We start from the raw sequence: 17013 nt of genomic DNA on the forward strand, positions 1-17013 counted from the left end.
GAGACCGGGGATTCACAGATCATCGGCCCGGAACTAATACAGGAAACAACCGATCAAATCGCTATCATTCAACAGCGACTCAAAGACGCCCGTTGTCGGCATAAGTACTACGCAGACAAACGACGCAAGCCACTCGAGTTTCAAGTTGGTGACCGTGTTCTGCTGAAAGTTTCCCCCTGGAAGGGCGTAGTCCGTTTCGGGAAGAAGGGAAAGTTCGCTCCTAGGTATGTTGGACCATTCAAAATCCTTGAAAGAATCGGACCAGTTGCCTATCGTCTTGAGCTGCCGCCGGAACTCGGTAGAGTTCACAATGTTTTTCATGTTTCGCAGTTAAAGAAGTGTCTTGTTGACGAGGCCCTTCTCATTCCCGTCGACGAGGTTCGAATTAACGACAATCTGCTTTTTGTTGAAGAACCCGTCGAAATCTTGGATCGCGAGGTCAAGAAGACCAAGCGTAGCCGCATACCGCTTGTGAATGTTCGATGGAATAACAAACGCGGACCCGAGTTTACATGGGAACGCGAAGATCAAATGAAGGAGAAATACCCTCATCTGTTCTCTTAGTCTCTATTCTTGTAATCTATTGTCTAGAAGTCAATATAACATTTGCAGCATGTATCAAATAATTGTGTTATTCAATGAATATCGTGTTGCCTTATTATGCTTATAAGTATTCTTTTATTTGCATCCACAAATTTGGCTACTCAGGGCTCATGCTGGGAGCACAAGTCATATCTACTCAATCATATGAATTTTGGGGAAATTTATACATTATTTAAGCCAAAAATTTGTCATTCATTCTTGCATTCATGGAGCATGGTTGTGTGTATGTGTGTGGTGTCGTGTCAAATTTTCTAGCCGCACACAATAGAGCTTATACATTGATACAAGGTGAGCTCGTAATTATAGTCCGGAATATAATTACATCAAGGTCACAGGTGTATACGTGTATAAGCAATATGCTATTGTGTAACTAGAAGTCGTGAACTCAAGGTTCGTGTAGAGAAATATTCGACAAAGGTTGAAGAAGTGGTGGGTTAGCCGCTGGTACACCCTATATATAAACCTCTTCGGCACGAGTTGAATATGTCTGAAGCGAAACCTGGAATTAGGGACTTATAGTTAGCGTGGCAGCTGTGAGACATTGAATTCAAGAATTACCGAGGGTAATATTCGCGGAAGATTGAAGGAGTGGTGGGTTAGCCGCTGGTACACCCTATATATAAACCCCTTCAATCCGAAATGAATATGTCTGATGTAAAGCTTGAGGATGATGCCTTGTAGTGGAAAATAGTGTGTCGTCCTGTGTGTCATTGATCTAATAGGAGTCGAAGGAAACACCCAAGTAAGGTTGAAGGAGTGGTGGGTTAGCCGATGGTACACCCTATATATAAGCCCCTTCGGCTTGATTTGGGTGGTGCCTGAGACGAATATTAGAAGTGGTGGCGCATAGTGGTCATCATGGGATCATGTAATCTTAATCATCGATGCATCAAGTATACTAAAAAGCTAAATTTCGGGACGAAATTCCCCTAAGTTGGGGAGGATGTAACGCCCTGGAATTTGACTGGTAGACAAAAATCAAGGAATCATCGGAAACTATACACTTTGGGGTTCTGGACGATAAGTTCGGAACCCATATCATTGGAGAAATCTGCTTTTATCATTTGAAATGTTTATTTTATAAAACGACATTTACGCCTGGAAAATATTAATTTTTATGCTTTTGAAAAATAAAATGTTCTTATTTAAAAAAAAAAAAAAAAAAAAAAGATTTTAAATAATTATTCGGAAAATGGTTTATAAAAGTTTTGCTGAAAAAGTTTTAGTTTGTTTAAAAACTTATGAACTCGACTAGTCTTGACCCGTCGGTAGCCTAAACCCGAACCCGAGTCACCCGAGTATTTAAGCGGAAAATCAAGTATTCTTACACCATCTCTTTCATTTCCACCAACACTTCCCACCCAAACACTCCCACTTCTAGAGAGAGAGTAGTGAGAGAAAGTCATCCAATCTAAGATTCGAGTCCACCAATCTGTTTATCGTTGTTGTCGGTAAGATCTTCTTGAAAATCATACGTTTTTACAACCAAAACCCGCCCCGAATCGAGCAAAAACTCCGACTTTTGTGTCAAGTGTGTTCTTGGTCAAAAACCGTCATTTTTGGTGTCAAAATGCAAGCTTTTGTGTTTAAAAGTACTAGGAATCGATACCCCTTTCAATCCCGAGCATTTCCATGTCAAAAACTTCGATTTTGGGTCAAAAATCTGGAAAATCTGGAAAACCCGTGGGTATCTCCGTCGCCCAGCTTGAAGGAGTCGAATCAGACTCATTCGATCGAACCAGTCGATCGAATCAGTCCAGTCGATCGAACCAGTCGATCGAATCAGTTCATTCGATCGAATGTGTCGATCGAACCAGTCCAGTCGACCGAATAGGAAAGCAACCGAATGGTCTCCAACTCATTCGACCGAATGAACGTCTGTCTATTCGATCGAATGTGTTTCTATTCGATCGAATGTGTGTCTATTCGATCGAATGTGTTTCTATTCGATCGAATGTGTGTCTATTCGATCGAATGTGTGTCTATTCGATCGAATGTGTTCCTATTCGATCGAATCAGGTCAGAACCAAGCTGTTTCGTCTTTAAAACCTAGTTTTTGCTCGAGATCGTGTAAGGCTTACACTCTTAGACTTAAACTGCGTTGTTAACTTATTATGTCCTTGTCTAGACTTAGAGGATCGACGTTTGACAGCACCCGACCGCCCTAGCAACCACACCTAGTCAACAAGGTGAGTTCATAGCCCCCATTTTTCTTTAAAGCCTTTCAAATCATTGGGGGTGAAAACATGGTAAATGTACACGTTTTGACAAAACACATTTATTCAAACATTACTTATCATAAACACTTGACAAATCTTTTGCAAACAATGAACATTGGGAAAACAAGTAATCATGGCAGGTTACGCGTACCTTAACTTTCTCGGAAGTTGTGTATGCATAATCAAATATTCAGGAGTAAATATGGGAATCACTCAGCGTTTAGGGAACATTGGACGTTTGGAAATCAAAGTCATGTACCCGTTATACTTTATCATGAAAACACATTATTCATTGGTCAGTCTTGTGATCGTGTGAACAGTGGCAATATAGGTCACAATAGTGCATAGGTTTGATCTCCAAGTGGTCGATTGGTAGACAGGCCGTCACTAGATGTGGGATTCTAAAGTGATCGATTTAGAATACACGTGACCTATGGGGTTCTTAAGTGTTCGATTAAGAATCCGAAGGATCTCTTAAGTGTTCGATTAAGGATCCGAAGGATCTCCTAAGTGATCGATTAGGAAATTCAAGAGATACTAAAGTACGCTTTAGAATTCTCTCATGGTACCCAAAGTGATCGATTTGGGTTACCATCAAGGAAATCAAGTAGCATAGTGTGGTCTTGTGTGGGGTCGATGTCAGGTCTTGTGTGATCATTATGCATCATTATCATTTTTCATCATGGCATGGTTACATATGATTCTTGGGTATCTTATACATATATCCTTGATACCGTTCCTCCTGCATGCATGGAAACAATAATTGGAATCTTTATACGAAACTCTTGCAGATTCAGTTGAGATGATAAGCATACCAAGCATAGTAGGATAAGTTGTAGGAGTGGTGGGTTAGCCGATGGTACACCCTATATATAAACCCCTACAACTTAGCCTAGTATGCTTGTGTAGGGCTTATCACTACAGTATTAGTTAACCTATGAATTCACTCATCTACTTTTTGTAGTTGACGTTTTATTACATGTTTTCAGGAAATGAAGCAGGAAGTAGCTAATAGCTGATAGAGGCCTTAGAGAGATGAAGGCTAGGCTAGGAGTTGTTTGGAAACTTGATATTTTGTATTAAAACAATTTGTTTCATGTTACCTGGATGATGTAATATTTGACAGTTTGGTTATGTTTATGCATTTAGACTTTTATACTATTGTGCTCAATCAATCACGACCTAGTCGCCACGCCTCGGTTTTCCGCCATTACGACCGGGGTGTGACATTATGTATGCTAGATTCGATCTATTCTATCTCTAGGTTATATTAGGTTATATTGACGTCTGTTAACTTAGGTAACTTAATAAATAATTGGTAAAACATGTGAGCTAACTATGTGAAGGGTATGAATAAAAGGAGCTGCAAACTAGTTTGGTTTTGTATAAACTTATATGTATGTGGCATATATCTCGTCTTGTAAGAAACCAATTAAGAAGCCTTAAATCTCAAGTGTTCGTAATAAACATGTCTTTATTAAAATAGGTCCTAAGGTGTGTCTATAGCTTTCAATGTCTATTCTAGTGAGATTAACTTAGTTGGGTATTAATCTAACCTAGCATTTCACCTACTGTTGTTAGATTATGTTCTAAAACAATTGCATAGCTAATATCAACATCTTGGTCAATTAATTCTTGACGATTCGATTATGAATGGTTACTTATTTGTCATATATTGCTTCTAAACTATTCATAGTTATATATAACTAGCATTTAGCCCCCCCCCCCCCCCCCCCCGCGTTTCCGGGGCCGGGGGGGGTTTGTAGTAGGACTTTTCAAACAAACGAAAGTACACGTTTTGTAGTAGGACTTTTAAACTACACACGACTGTTGCGGTATGTTAACGCACAAAAATTAAACCGAAACACAAAACATAAAAAATGATAACTAAGTCAACTTAGGACCCGTGTGGTGTGAATGGGCTGTTAAACGTTGAAAATAAACGTAAAAATATTGAACCACACACCCGCGTTGCAGTGTGTTAACTTACAGAATTTAGACCGAAACGTTAAACGTAATAAAATATCAAATAGGAAAATCATTGGGGACCAAAGTTGAAAGCGAAAAGGTGTTGGGATTAAAAATGAATTTTTTTTGTGACAAACATGTAATTTATGAAAAGTATAGGGTTAAAAGGTAATATAAAAGACCAAAACCAAAAGTACAAATTTTTATGCAAATGGTACAAGTTGTATAAGCCAAGAAAGTTGTTATTTGTGTGTCTATATATATATATAATTTCTTGTTTTCTTTTTATAATTCTAACGTTAAACAAAATCTACTTGAATAACTTAGATTACATATCGATCGATAACTTAGTATCAATAGCCACCTATAAGAATAATATATATTTATATATGGCCATTATAATCAATACGGATTATTAAAATCCAATATTCATTTATATTATAATAGATCAAAATATTAATTATACCTTATTATATATTAGTTTGATAATATTACCTTACTAGCTAATAAAAGGGTTTTCCCTTGAGTGTATATAAAGAGAGATAAATATTAAAATCATAACCTAATCACACATACATAACAATTTTGTGTGCCTTCTCTCTCCTAAACCGGATTCCTTTCAAGAACCCTAATACCATCCTTAACTATACATCCTAAAGGGGAACTCGATCAAGAGGACAAACATGTCGACTACATCATACCCTGCTGCGCTTACCACTCTCTCTGCTGTAACAAGTTCATGGGCTTAATTTTATCATGTTTTCTATTACTTACATGAAAAACTGATCAACACCACCTGTCCACAAATTATACCTGGTATCTTAAATGTATTACACTATGCATTTGATAGTATGTTTGCCCGTTAACACGTTTAGTTTACTATTCTTAGATCATTTACCTTTTAAACTAGTATGTGCATATCGTTAGGTGTGGATATAGACATAAATCTCAGGGGCAACGTTCAAAATTTTTTTTACCGTATTTCATGCAATGCAATCGAAACAAAAATAGAAACACAATAATATAAACACCTGGGGTGCAATTTTCTACTCTTTGATTTTTGAAAGCTTGATATCAAGTCATTTCACTATTTTCTTTTATTTTATCAAACGTTTCTCTTTCGATCGCATAATTAAAGCATATTTCATATACTCATCACCCATTCGCTTGCGTAAACCCGTATTAACAAGATTCATTTTAGAAAAAACATATTTCAACGCCTGCGGTTGTGATGTACATAAAATTATACATCTTTTCGGCATCAAATAATCTCTAAAAACTGTAAATCCTATCAAATAACATAACATAAAAGGCTACTTATCATAATAAAATGTAATTTCAGGTGACCAAGGCCCAAACGAAGAAACAAGCGAAAAGACGAAGAAAAACAGAAGAAAACACAAAAAAAACAAAGAAACACGCCCTATGCCTCAAGAAACACGCCCCCATGCTTCTGAACACCAGAAAAGACAAAGATCTACAAGAAAAGACAAAAAACTGGGAACAAAAGCACAGGGCCGTGCCTCTCAACCACGGGACCGTGGACATCTACCAGAAAAGACAAAATGAATTTAGCACATTTCACTAAAAAGCACGGGGGCGTGCCTACGTGGACACGGGGCCGTGCCTTTCTTCCAGATTGCCTATAAATAGTGACTCATGTTGCATTCATTTGGTGTGCCTTGAAAAGAATTCTATTCGATTTTCTCTTATAAAAACACACACTAACACTCACATAGAAGATTTAGTGAAGAGTTTGAAGGCTTGGAGGTCATCACCATCAACCATCATCATCATCCATCATCATCACCATTAAGAAGAAAGATTCATCTACATTTGGTTAGATTGTTCCAAGTTTAATCGTGTATTTGTTATCATAATTCATTTTAATGTTTATCATCATGCTCATTATGAGCTAAACTTCTTTTACCATCTAAAATCTATGAAGAAGCTTTGAATTATACAAAACATGTGGTGTAGTCTAGTAAAGTACATGGCTATATTACAATTATCTTTTGATGAGAAATGTTTCACCATCTTAAATCACTATTTCAAAGTTGGTGGTTGTCAATTCTATTGGCAATCGTTCATGATCGATTCATGTTCTTGAAAGATATAAATACTTTGATACATTATCGAAACATAGATCGTTATATTGTACTTAGAAATGATGAGATATAAGTTATGATGTATTTCTCTAAGTCATGGTAATCCGAAAATGGCTTTGCTTAGGATATCATGATAGTTAAAGAAATCATATGTTAATGGAATGTGTAATTATAACCTACATAAATCAACCAAGGGGAGGTTGTGTGACTAAACTACAACCACCCGAAGTTGTTAGAATTGGTATTTGAGAAATCGAAGTCAATCCTAATCTTTCTACTTTACGAAACTACTTGCCAACTTAAATTGACATCATTGAGGTGACATGACATTAGGAAAGGGTGGACTTTAAAATGCGCATGTTACCTCCTTAGTGCCAAAGATGCTCACTTAAGGCTTAAGGAGCTGTCTATCATATATTGCTACGGCAAGTTTATCACATGTTTGAATATTAATTATCAATGCTAAAATGGAGTGGATTCTTGATCTTAGATGGTAATTTTCGCATAATTGAACAACTTGTTTAGAATCTCTCGTCTTGGTCACCTATATATATTATATATATAAACATTTATATTTTATAAAAAGTTCAAAAATTAACCCCAAAATGACAAAAACCTCCGATTAAAGTAAAACAACAATTTATCATTAGAAACATTTGTGTCCACGGATCGATACTTGGTTCTTACCAATACTATTCTACATATACGATAGGTACACTTGCCTATTTTGTGTGTGTTTAGTCTTTGTAGAAATCATTTTATAAATTTAAAACACGATCTTGTGCAAAAGCTAAATATCCAATTTATCATATTTATACAAGCTACGCAGCACGCATCAGGTTGCAATTGGTAAAACCAACACTAGCTTCAATATTCGATAAACCAAAGGAAGAATGATATGCTTTCCGGTTTCCACCGTAACACGAACAAGGTCACACATTCCACCAAATTTTGCAAATTTATCATCTTACTTTAAATTGTGATAAAAGATCGTACGATCATTAGAAATACACCTCTTTCTTTTTACTAAAACGAGGGTTGTTTTACATTATTCGATCTAATTTTTATATATATTTTTATGATTTTTAATTTTATTTATCATGAGGAAGTTGGGTTTCATAAATAAATGAGATGTTTTAACCCGGTTTAAAATCTATGGGATTGGTGAGACCCATGACCCACTTATTTTTTTACTATAAAATTGTTTTTTAATTATTAATAATATTTTTTTTTAAATTTATATATTAATTTTTAGTATATCACCATTTTTTAAGATTTTCATATCAAATATTTGGTGAGATTAATTTTTAATTTAATGAGATGTTATAACCCGTTTAGGGCTATCCGGGTTTGGTGAGACCTATACCCATGAATTCGGGTTAAATGCAACAATCTGATAGCTTGAGCGAATGTAGGGAGGTTTCGTTTATATAAATTTAAGATCATTCGGATATATCTCCGAAAATGCCACTGTCTTCTTAAATATGTCAAACTTGGAAAATGAATCTCATATATTTAAACCAGATATACATTTTTTTAACAAACTAGTTGAGACCTCACCGAATCAATTTCAAAGTTCTTAAATTTGTATATCCAAAACCGTATTAAAAACTTAAACCTCAAAATGATGATTCTGTTGAGCCTGTTTCTGTTTAATGTTTGTCGTTCAAAAAAAAAGGTTAATGGTTTTTATTTTCTTTGGGCTATAAACTTTGTTTGGCCTTTATTTGATTTGAAAATTTTTAAAGATGACGATTCTTTTGAGCATGTTTCTCATTCAAATGAAAGAAAAAAAAGGTTAATGGTATTTATTTCCTTTGGGCTATAAACTTCGTTTAAGCTTTATTTGATTTGAACTTTTAAATTGTTGAAATTTAAACAAACAGAAGTAACGTAATATTTTTTTAGATGTAGCGAAATACGAAAACCGACCCAAAAAAAATTACAACTATCAATGAAAAGTTGAACTACATTCGCCCGCATATCGTTTAATTTACCTGTACCTATACCTGTACCTGTAATACATCAATTCTCAACTTTGTCCGGTTTATAAACAAGGCCATAATGCAAGGGTCTTAACTGCAATTCTCTAATTAAATCGGGTCAACCCGTGTTTTACCCCGTATATGTCCCATCGATCAATAATAAAGTCGTAGCAGCAAAATTGAAATTGGATTTAGGGGTCTAGGGTTTGTTTGTTCACGAACACCCCAAACTCCAAAATTACTCGCCAAATCGCTCATTCTTTGATTCGATTTCTCACGTATCAGCTCAGCTTCTCATCATCATCATCATCATCATCATCATCACCACAATAATAAGGTATCATCACCATCAATTTTAATCCTCTAGGGTTCTAATTCGGCTTTTTAATCGTCTTAATTAGATTACACGTATTTCTTTTTTTAATTTCTCGAAGCTATTTGTTAACTATTTATTTTAATTAGTCAATTGATTCTGAAATTATCTAGCAGCAATTGGAGTTAACTTCCCCAAATAGGTTAGGTTTAGGGTTAGGATAATATTGTTATGCGAATATGTTTTTAATGCTAAAGGAGTGAAATTTTGGATGTTGTAGTAAGTTTTGTTGTTAATCTTGTTATATGTTGACGAGTTTTGAGATAATTAAAGAAGCTATGCTAGGGCTGTTCACGACTCGAGCCAGGGTGGGTTTGACCTTGAGCTCGAAATTAAACGTGGCAGCTCGGCTCGAGCTTGAGCTTGAAGTTAAACGAGCATATTGTTGAGCTATCACCCGGGCTGAGCTTGGGTTGAGTTTGGCGCAGTTACAAAAATGAGCCAGCTCGGCTCAGGTCGTTTTAACTTAAGTTTTTTTTTTTGCTTGTTGTTGACTTATGAGAGCAGAGCCATGATCAGTGGCGAAGCTTGCGCTTAGTCCCAGTGGTGATCGAAGTTACGGACTCAATACCTCGGGGGTGATCGTGCTCAATGCTTATAAAAATTTTCAGACAAAATCGCGTAAATTTACACTACTATGCGGAAAAACGGCAGGGACCAGGGTCACCCCCGGTCCCCATTATACTTCTCCCTTGGCTGAGCTTGTGTTGAGCTCGTCTCTGTTACAAAAATGAGCCAGCTCGGCTCAGGTCGTTTCAAATTAAGTTTTTTTAGCTAGTTTTATTTGAGCTTTTATCAAGCGAGCTACGAGCTTCTGTAACAATGCTTAGGGTTGTAAACAAGCGGAGCCGAGCTCGACTAGGCTCAAGCTCTGCTTGTTTTGACTTATGAGAGCTCAAGCCGTTTCGAGCTCAGCTCGTTTATTATTTATTAATTAGTTAGTTTATAAATATTGTTTATTATATTTTAAGAAAAACTTTAAAATGCCTTAACTCGGTTTGAGCTTGGCATTGCAGCGTGAAATTAATACACTAGGCTTGTTAAGGCTTGTCAAGCCTAGATGATCTTTTCATACAAGGATCGAGCTCGTGCTTGTTAACTAAACAAGATTTATTTCAAACCCGGGCATCACTCGGGTTCGATAAGGCTCGGCATGTTTCGAGCTTTTTATTGATCCGATCTTGAGTTGCTTGCGAGCAGCTTGGCTTGTTTGCACCCCTAGCTATGCTTGTTATAATCATTACTTTTTAATTTTAATCATCTTTCTTATTGTTGTGTTGTTTTAACTTTTAGGTCAAGTATAAGCACAATAAACAGCTGATTTTGGGTGTTCTTGAGTGGGGTATCTGTGTGGTTTAAGTGATGGAGATACCTATTAAGCCGATTGATCAGCTTTTGGAGAGGGTTCTTTGCATGAATATCCTTTCATCGGACTACTTTAAAGAGCTTTATCGTTTCAAAACTTATCATGAAGTGATTGATGAGATATACAATCAAGTAGATCATGTGGAGCCGTGGATGACTGGGAATTGTCGTGGGCCTTCAACCGCCTTTTGTCTTTTGTACAAGTTTTTCACCATGAAACTTACTGTGAAACAAATGCATGGCCTGTTGAAGCACCCGGATTCTCCATACATAAGAGCGGTAAGCTTTGATGTGCTGTTTACTTTTTTTTTTTATCATAAGTTGACAATTATGTTTATGCCCAAAATTTTTTATTGAAGATAACAAATTTGTGTTAGTTGCCATTAGCTTGTGATGCCCAGTTCTTAACATTTGTTGCTTTGTGGATTGTATGTATTTCAGTTTGGTTGTTAAGCTTTTGCAGGCTTGTTGCACTTGATGCTCATATTGAAAACATCTGTTCTAAGAAGTAGTTAGTCTTTACAAGGCAATACTGCAATAGGGTACATGAGTAGTAAATACGTTGAGTTGGGCAAGAAGCACGTGTACTTTATTATTGTCTTCTGTTTATAGTACTTTCTGTTTTGAGTAAAATGTTCACATCTGCTAATTTTTTATCAACTAGCGGGCTAGACTGTAGAGGTTTATTTGTGTATATACTGTATTGTCTTATGTTTATAGTACTTTCTGTTTTGAGTAAAATGTTCACATCTGTTATTTTTGTATCAACTAGTGGGCTAGATTGTAGAGGTTTATTTGTGTATCTACTAAATGTGAAATCTCGGAGTATATTGCTTATGCATTATTGACCCACAACGCCATCAACTAAGATAAATAGGTTAAGATTTTGATTAACACGAGTGGCCAGTAAAAATCACAAGATAAAAAATGTGTTGGTCAGCGAGGAAAAGATGTTATCCCAGTGTAGTCAGTGTACTTGAACCTAGAACTGTTTAAATCTGTTGAACAAGAGGTCTGATCTGGAAATTTATATGTGGTTAAGACTTAAGAATGAATTTGTAGAAATAGAACTTTAACTATCAACGAAAAGGTTTGGCAGTTCTGTTGTGAACTGACTTGATTCTTATGCATGTTTTTTTCATGACTTTGACTGGTATTGATTTAAAGTTTAATATATTATTTGCATTGTGCTCAATCAAGTTTAATATACCCGGCGTATAGCCCTATATTTACACGAAGGTGTTAATGTCTTCTTTTTATTTTGCAGGTTGGATTTCTATACTTAAGATATGCTGCAGAACCCAAAACTCTGTGGGGCTGGTTTGAACCATATGTTAAGGATGATGAGGTACTTTGTTGTTTGGTTTTCATTTTGCGCAGTAGAGTTTGGTTCAAAACGTTAATTATTTTTGCTACACAATGCTGTTATGTTTTGATTTGAGTTGTGTTCTTTTACTGTTCAATGTGTGGATGTCCTAAGTCTTGCCCTAAACTATATAGATGATCTCTGTCTCTGGGTTTGGTAAGGTACACTAAGTAGATATACTTCTAATAGCTGCTGCTTGATTCTCTCTTGTCCTCTTATGTTCTTTAGGAGTTAAATAAATAAAAGAGTAATGGATAGAAACAATGTTAGCTATTTGTATTAATTGTTGCAACGTTAAGTTTCAGTTTATTGACTTTTTGGATTATGTTTTTGTGTATTCTAGAGTCAAGTAGCTAACAAGAAATGCAGATTAGATGTCTTATTGTTAATGTTGGAAATTCCTGAAATTATCATGATTTATGTATAAGATTGAAGATAGGGCCAGAACATGGTATTCTAATTTGTCCATGACATTTAAGTTCAGTTAGGTACTCCAAATGAGGAGTTGATTAAGACCAGTGTGCTCTCTTTTCAGATATGTCAGGCAATTTTTTTCCATTGTGTGCTATCAAATGATAATATTGGATCATTTTAACTGTTTGTTTTCTTTTGTACTCTTTCAAGAGTTCGGGCAATAAAGGAAGGCTTACAAGTCCCCTGCAGCTTATATAGGTAGCATTACTTGTGTCGTAGGAGCGTTACTCGGAGGCAATTATATACTTATATGTTAGTGTAATTGGAATTTTTTTTATTAATGTGCAGCGAGTCCATATGGTGCTTTATAGCACTGTTATTTTTATTGTTAATGTGATTTTTAAGGGCATTTGTTTTGATGTCTGATTTATATTTTTTTCTTCTTCTTTGTAGGAGTTCTCGCCTGGATCCAATGGAAGGATGACAACAATGGGTGTATATGTGCGGGACTTACTTCTTGGCCAGGTCAGGTGCCAGTCATACTTCTGATCTCATCTTGTCATTTAACTAGTTTAGACCTGTCAATGGGTTAGGCTGATCCAGAATGGATCAGATCGGGTCTGGTCCAGTTTTATGATTCAGATGGCTAGTCTTCATTTATGAGATCCAGTTAGTTCTGGATCAAGTCAGGTGTCACTGGGCCAGGCCGTGATCCAGATGGGTCATCAAACTTTATTGATTGATCCAACAAGTGATCAACCCATCAATACTTTTGTTGATACACACAAAATAGAATAATTTATGCTCTTGTTCGTTAAATGTATACGTATTTTTTCTTAAATCTTTTTAAACAAGCATTTTCGTTCGTTAAATGTATACGCTTTTTTTCTTAAATCTTTTTAAACAAGGAAATAACAAGAAAGTGAAGAAACATCCTTTATGTTTTCAATAGTTTGCCGCTTCGTTTCTGAGTTTTAATAACAACTTTATTAAATTGTTAATTTTTGTATTAAAAGGTTAAAGGGACCAATATGCCCTTATATAATTGAGAAACATAAAGGATGGTTCTTTAAAACGCATAAAGTGTAATTTACTCTATAAAATGTTGTTTTTTTGTGATACTAGATTCTCTCTTTACCAATAGACAGAATTACAAATTTTGTCCTTTAAAAAAAGCCAAAAACCGGTTCGTGTCCTTTTCTAAGTTTCCTTGCAGGCGGTGTACTTTAAACTTTTTTTTTCTACACGTTATGTCCTTTACGCTAACTGGGTTAGAAAAACACAGTTAAATGCCCTCACGTGAGGCGCATGTGAGGGCATTTTTGTCTTTTCACCTGTACCTGCAACTCCTTCTCCTTCATCCATTCAAATTACATATTATATATATATATGCATAAACCCCAATTCGTCATCAATCAATCATCATATTCACATTCATCGCCTCCATCAAATCCTCCTGTAAGTATCATCATTCACTTCATCATCTCATAATCTCTCGTTGACTCGATCTGATTAATTTTGACTTGTGAGATCCACCTGCATTCCGTCAATTCCGTGCCCTAATTTCACCAATTTAGCTTCACATAGATTCAATTCCGTTAACTCTTATTATTATGTTTGTGATCTGTTGATCTGATGAGACGCCGTTCACCGGTGACTCCATCATCCGATCACATGGAAAAGACGATTAACAAATCACACCACTCTAGAATCTGTGTCTTAGGCTTACTCTGTGCATTCTTTTGGGGGGTATTATTGTACTTTCACTTCGTTGTTATTGGTGGTACGGTTTGGGAAATTGAATGGATACGGGATAAATAAAGGCCGGATATTAAAGGGATGAAGGACAGGACGACAATACGGAGGTCTGGGTCCGAGGAGAGGAAGGTGTCGTAGAGCCAGTTGCAGAGGTTGTCGTCGCCGGAGCCGGAGTGGTCGGAGGAGGTTAAGGAGAGAGAGACGGCGTTGTAGGCGGTTAAAGAGGAGAGTAGAGTGGTGTTGAGGATCTGGTGGTTGCCGTTACGGTGGTGGGTTTGGGAGGAGGAGGAGGAGGTGGAAGAGGAGGAAGGAGATCCGCCGGGGGCGTGGTGGCGGAAGTCCATCGCTGGTGGTGGTGGTGGTGGGTTTCCGGTGAAAGAGGAAAGTGGAGGTACACGACTCAGGATGAAACCTGTTGTTTTTGAGTGAAACCCTAGATACAGAAACAGAAGCTTAAGATCTGCAAAATGAAGAAGAAGAAGGAGTTGCAGGTACAGGTGAAAAGACAAAAATGCCCTCACATGCGCCTCACGTGAGGGCATTTAACTGTGTTTTTCTAACCCAGTTAGCGTAAAGGACATAACGTGTAGAAAAAAAAAGTTTAAAGTACACCGCCTGCAAGGAAACTTAGAAAAGGACACGAACCGGTTTTTGGCTTTTTTTAAAGGACAAAATTTGTAATTCTGTCTTACCAATAACTATAACTGTATGCAAATACATTCGGTGTAAGGTATATGGAGGCCACACAAGTGTGCATCTGATTTCATTTATACTTAATATGATAAAAAACATTGTTAGTAAATAGTGACAAAATGAGCTATACCCTTGTATCAATCTTCCAAATAACAATGATCCAGTGTCTAATAAACTTAAAGTGCTTTTCTCAGTTTACAATATTCCATCATGTTATTGAATGGCCACATTTGGTATATACTAAAGTCTTGATTTCTTTTTCTTGCAGTACTACTTTGATACACTCTTTCCTCGCATTCCCGTCCCCGTAATGCGGTCAATAACAGCAAACCTTGAAAAACTCAAACTCCCAACCAAACATTGTGGAGTAACAGGGGAATCCACCCGTGGATCCGATGACATGGCCCGTCGACCGCCATCTGTCAAAGCAGCACTTTCAGTTTCTTTCGGTCAGCGGGCCCCTCACCGTGCATCCACTCGAGACTCCTCACCTGTTCGCCGCACTCTCCCGCCACTCCCTTCCTATGACCGGAAAGACGGTGACGATTCCAAAAGATCCCCTTCCCGCCACCGTAGCCAAAGCCGTGATTTATCCGATCGGGATTACACCGATCGAGATAGAAGGGACCGGGATCGAGAACATGGACGGGACCGGGACCGTGATCATGGACGTGACAGAGATAGAGATAGTAGAGACAGATATAGAGACAGGAGACATGATTATGATCGCAGGCACAGGGAAACAAGCCGTAGAGACTACCACAGGGAATCTAGTTCTCGAAGAAGCCGAAGCAGGAGTAGAAGCAGGAGCCGGTGTCGTAGCCGAAGCCAGAGCGTGTGTGTGGATTATAAACCGAGTCCAAACCGAGAAGAAACAAAAGATAGAACATCTGCATCTAGTAACTTGGCTAAGCTTAAAGACATGTATGGCGAATTGTCTACTGATAAGGGTAGCGGTCCAAGAGGCGGTGGTGCTATTGGTAGGGATAATAATGGTGGTGAAGAGGTCATTCGGCTCGGTGGTTCTTCTTGGAGGTAAACGTGTCTCAATTACCCATGACGGTAGCAAGGTGGCATGTGTAATTTACTATGAGATTATTATGTGTTGCTTTCTTTGGGTTTGAATTGTTAAATGTATGCATTTGTAACACTTTCTAGCTTATCAAACTTTTACTCGTACATCTTTCAAGCTTTTATTTGTTAGGGTTTTGAGTGGTGACTTGTGTCAACAGTTGGTGGTCAATGTGTTACTTGTTTATAACTTATCAGGGCCTTCTGATGGTTATTTTGTTTCTCCTCAATCCGTTGTCTCCTCACAAGTAATGGTGCAAATTGTAACCGATTAACCGAACCAAAGCTGGAAACCAAACCTAGAAACCGGATAGTAACTGATGGTTAGGAAGTTCCTAATAGGAACCGGTTTGTAGGAACATAAGGTAATTCGGTTGGTGTTAATGAAGTTTATGTTAAGAGGTTATTACTGGTTAACAACCGAACCGAGTTACAGGGTTTTCACTTGAAAACCGGTTAGCAGCAATAATTGGTTTCGATCGATTACTGGTATTTTAAAAGCTGGTTAACGGGGTATTTTCACCTCTACTCACGAGGGATTCGTAGACATAAGCTGTTGCCTTATACCAATTTAGCCTCTCAACTGGCTCTTAACATGGTTTCTGCTGGCTAGACGAGTACTTGTCAGGAGGTCAACTGTTAAAAACAAATATTTAGTAAGGGAAAGACAACCACACTTCGATGACGCAGTCTTGTTCCTCTCGTGCCAAATTTGTATAACCATGAACTAACTTGTTAGAATGGGTCCAAGGCTGAACCTGGGAACCACTCGTCGACGCTCAAATCGTTGTTGGATTCTCTCCATGGATATTTTATACATTCATGCATGATAATATAGAATACGACTATGTAAGGTATCAGATTCAGAGGAATTGGGTCTAGACTTTATTTTTCATGGGTTCGTATGTGTTAGGCTCAATTCTCTAGACCAAATACGTTTAACTATAAGCATTTGATGGAGTTTATAGTGCTTGTGTGGCCGAACATTTTATGAGGGGGATCCATTGTTATAATGATTAAAAATACAAGACAAAGACCATACAATAGCAAGACAACAACAGCGAAGCTTGGATGAAAACACACGTTTATT

At 37.2% G+C, this 17013-nt stretch overlaps 1 protein-coding gene across 4 annotated transcripts; it reads left to right on the forward strand.

The window, feature by feature from the left end:
* Positions 1 to 9040: 9040 nt before the first annotated feature.
* LOC143601120 (pre-mRNA splicing factor SR-like 1) lies at positions 9041 to 16062 on the forward strand. Of its 4 annotated transcripts, XM_077078611.1 has the most exons (5): positions 9041 to 9220; positions 10562 to 10900; positions 11889 to 11969; positions 12855 to 12926; positions 15121 to 16062. In XM_077078611.1, exons 2-5 carry the CDS (start codon positions 10619 to 10621, stop codon positions 15889 to 15891), a joined length of 1206 nt encoding a protein of 401 aa, XP_076934726.1. In that variant the 5' UTR covers positions 9041 to 9220; positions 10562 to 10618; the 3' UTR covers positions 15892 to 16062. The 4 variants fall into 4 exon arrangements, with proteins under 4 accessions (XP_076934726.1, XP_076934728.1, XP_076934725.1 ...); XM_077078613.1 differs by lacking the exon at positions 9041 to 9220 and having other exon boundaries at positions 10327 to 10900; positions 12855 to 12931; positions 15121 to 15348; XM_077078610.1 differs by lacking the exon at positions 9041 to 9220 and having other exon boundaries at positions 10376 to 10900.
* Positions 16063 to 17013: the final 951 nt, after the last annotated feature.

This window comes from Bidens hawaiensis, unplaced genomic scaffold, assembly GCF_021521415.1.
Source record: "Bidens hawaiensis isolate Kalapana, Puna unplaced genomic scaffold, B.hawaiensis_p1.1 tig00055699_1, whole genome shotgun sequence".
NCBI lineage: Eukaryota > Viridiplantae > Streptophyta > Magnoliopsida > Asterales > Asteraceae > Bidens > Bidens hawaiensis.

Excerpts from the sequence above, each read along its gene's own strand:
- LOC143601120 (XM_077078611.1), top strand. The coding sequence starts at position 10,619 with ATGGAGATACCTATTAAGCCGATTGATCAGCTTTTGGAGAGGGTTCTT. Across the intron at positions 10,901-11,888 it reads ATTCTCCATACATAAGAGCG|GTTGGATTTCTATACTTAAG; the intron begins GTAAGCTTTGAT and ends TTTATTTTGCAG. Across the intron at positions 12,927-15,120 it reads GGGACTTACTTCTTGGCCAG|TACTACTTTGATACACTCTT; the intron begins GTCAGGTGCCAG and ends TTTTTCTTGCAG.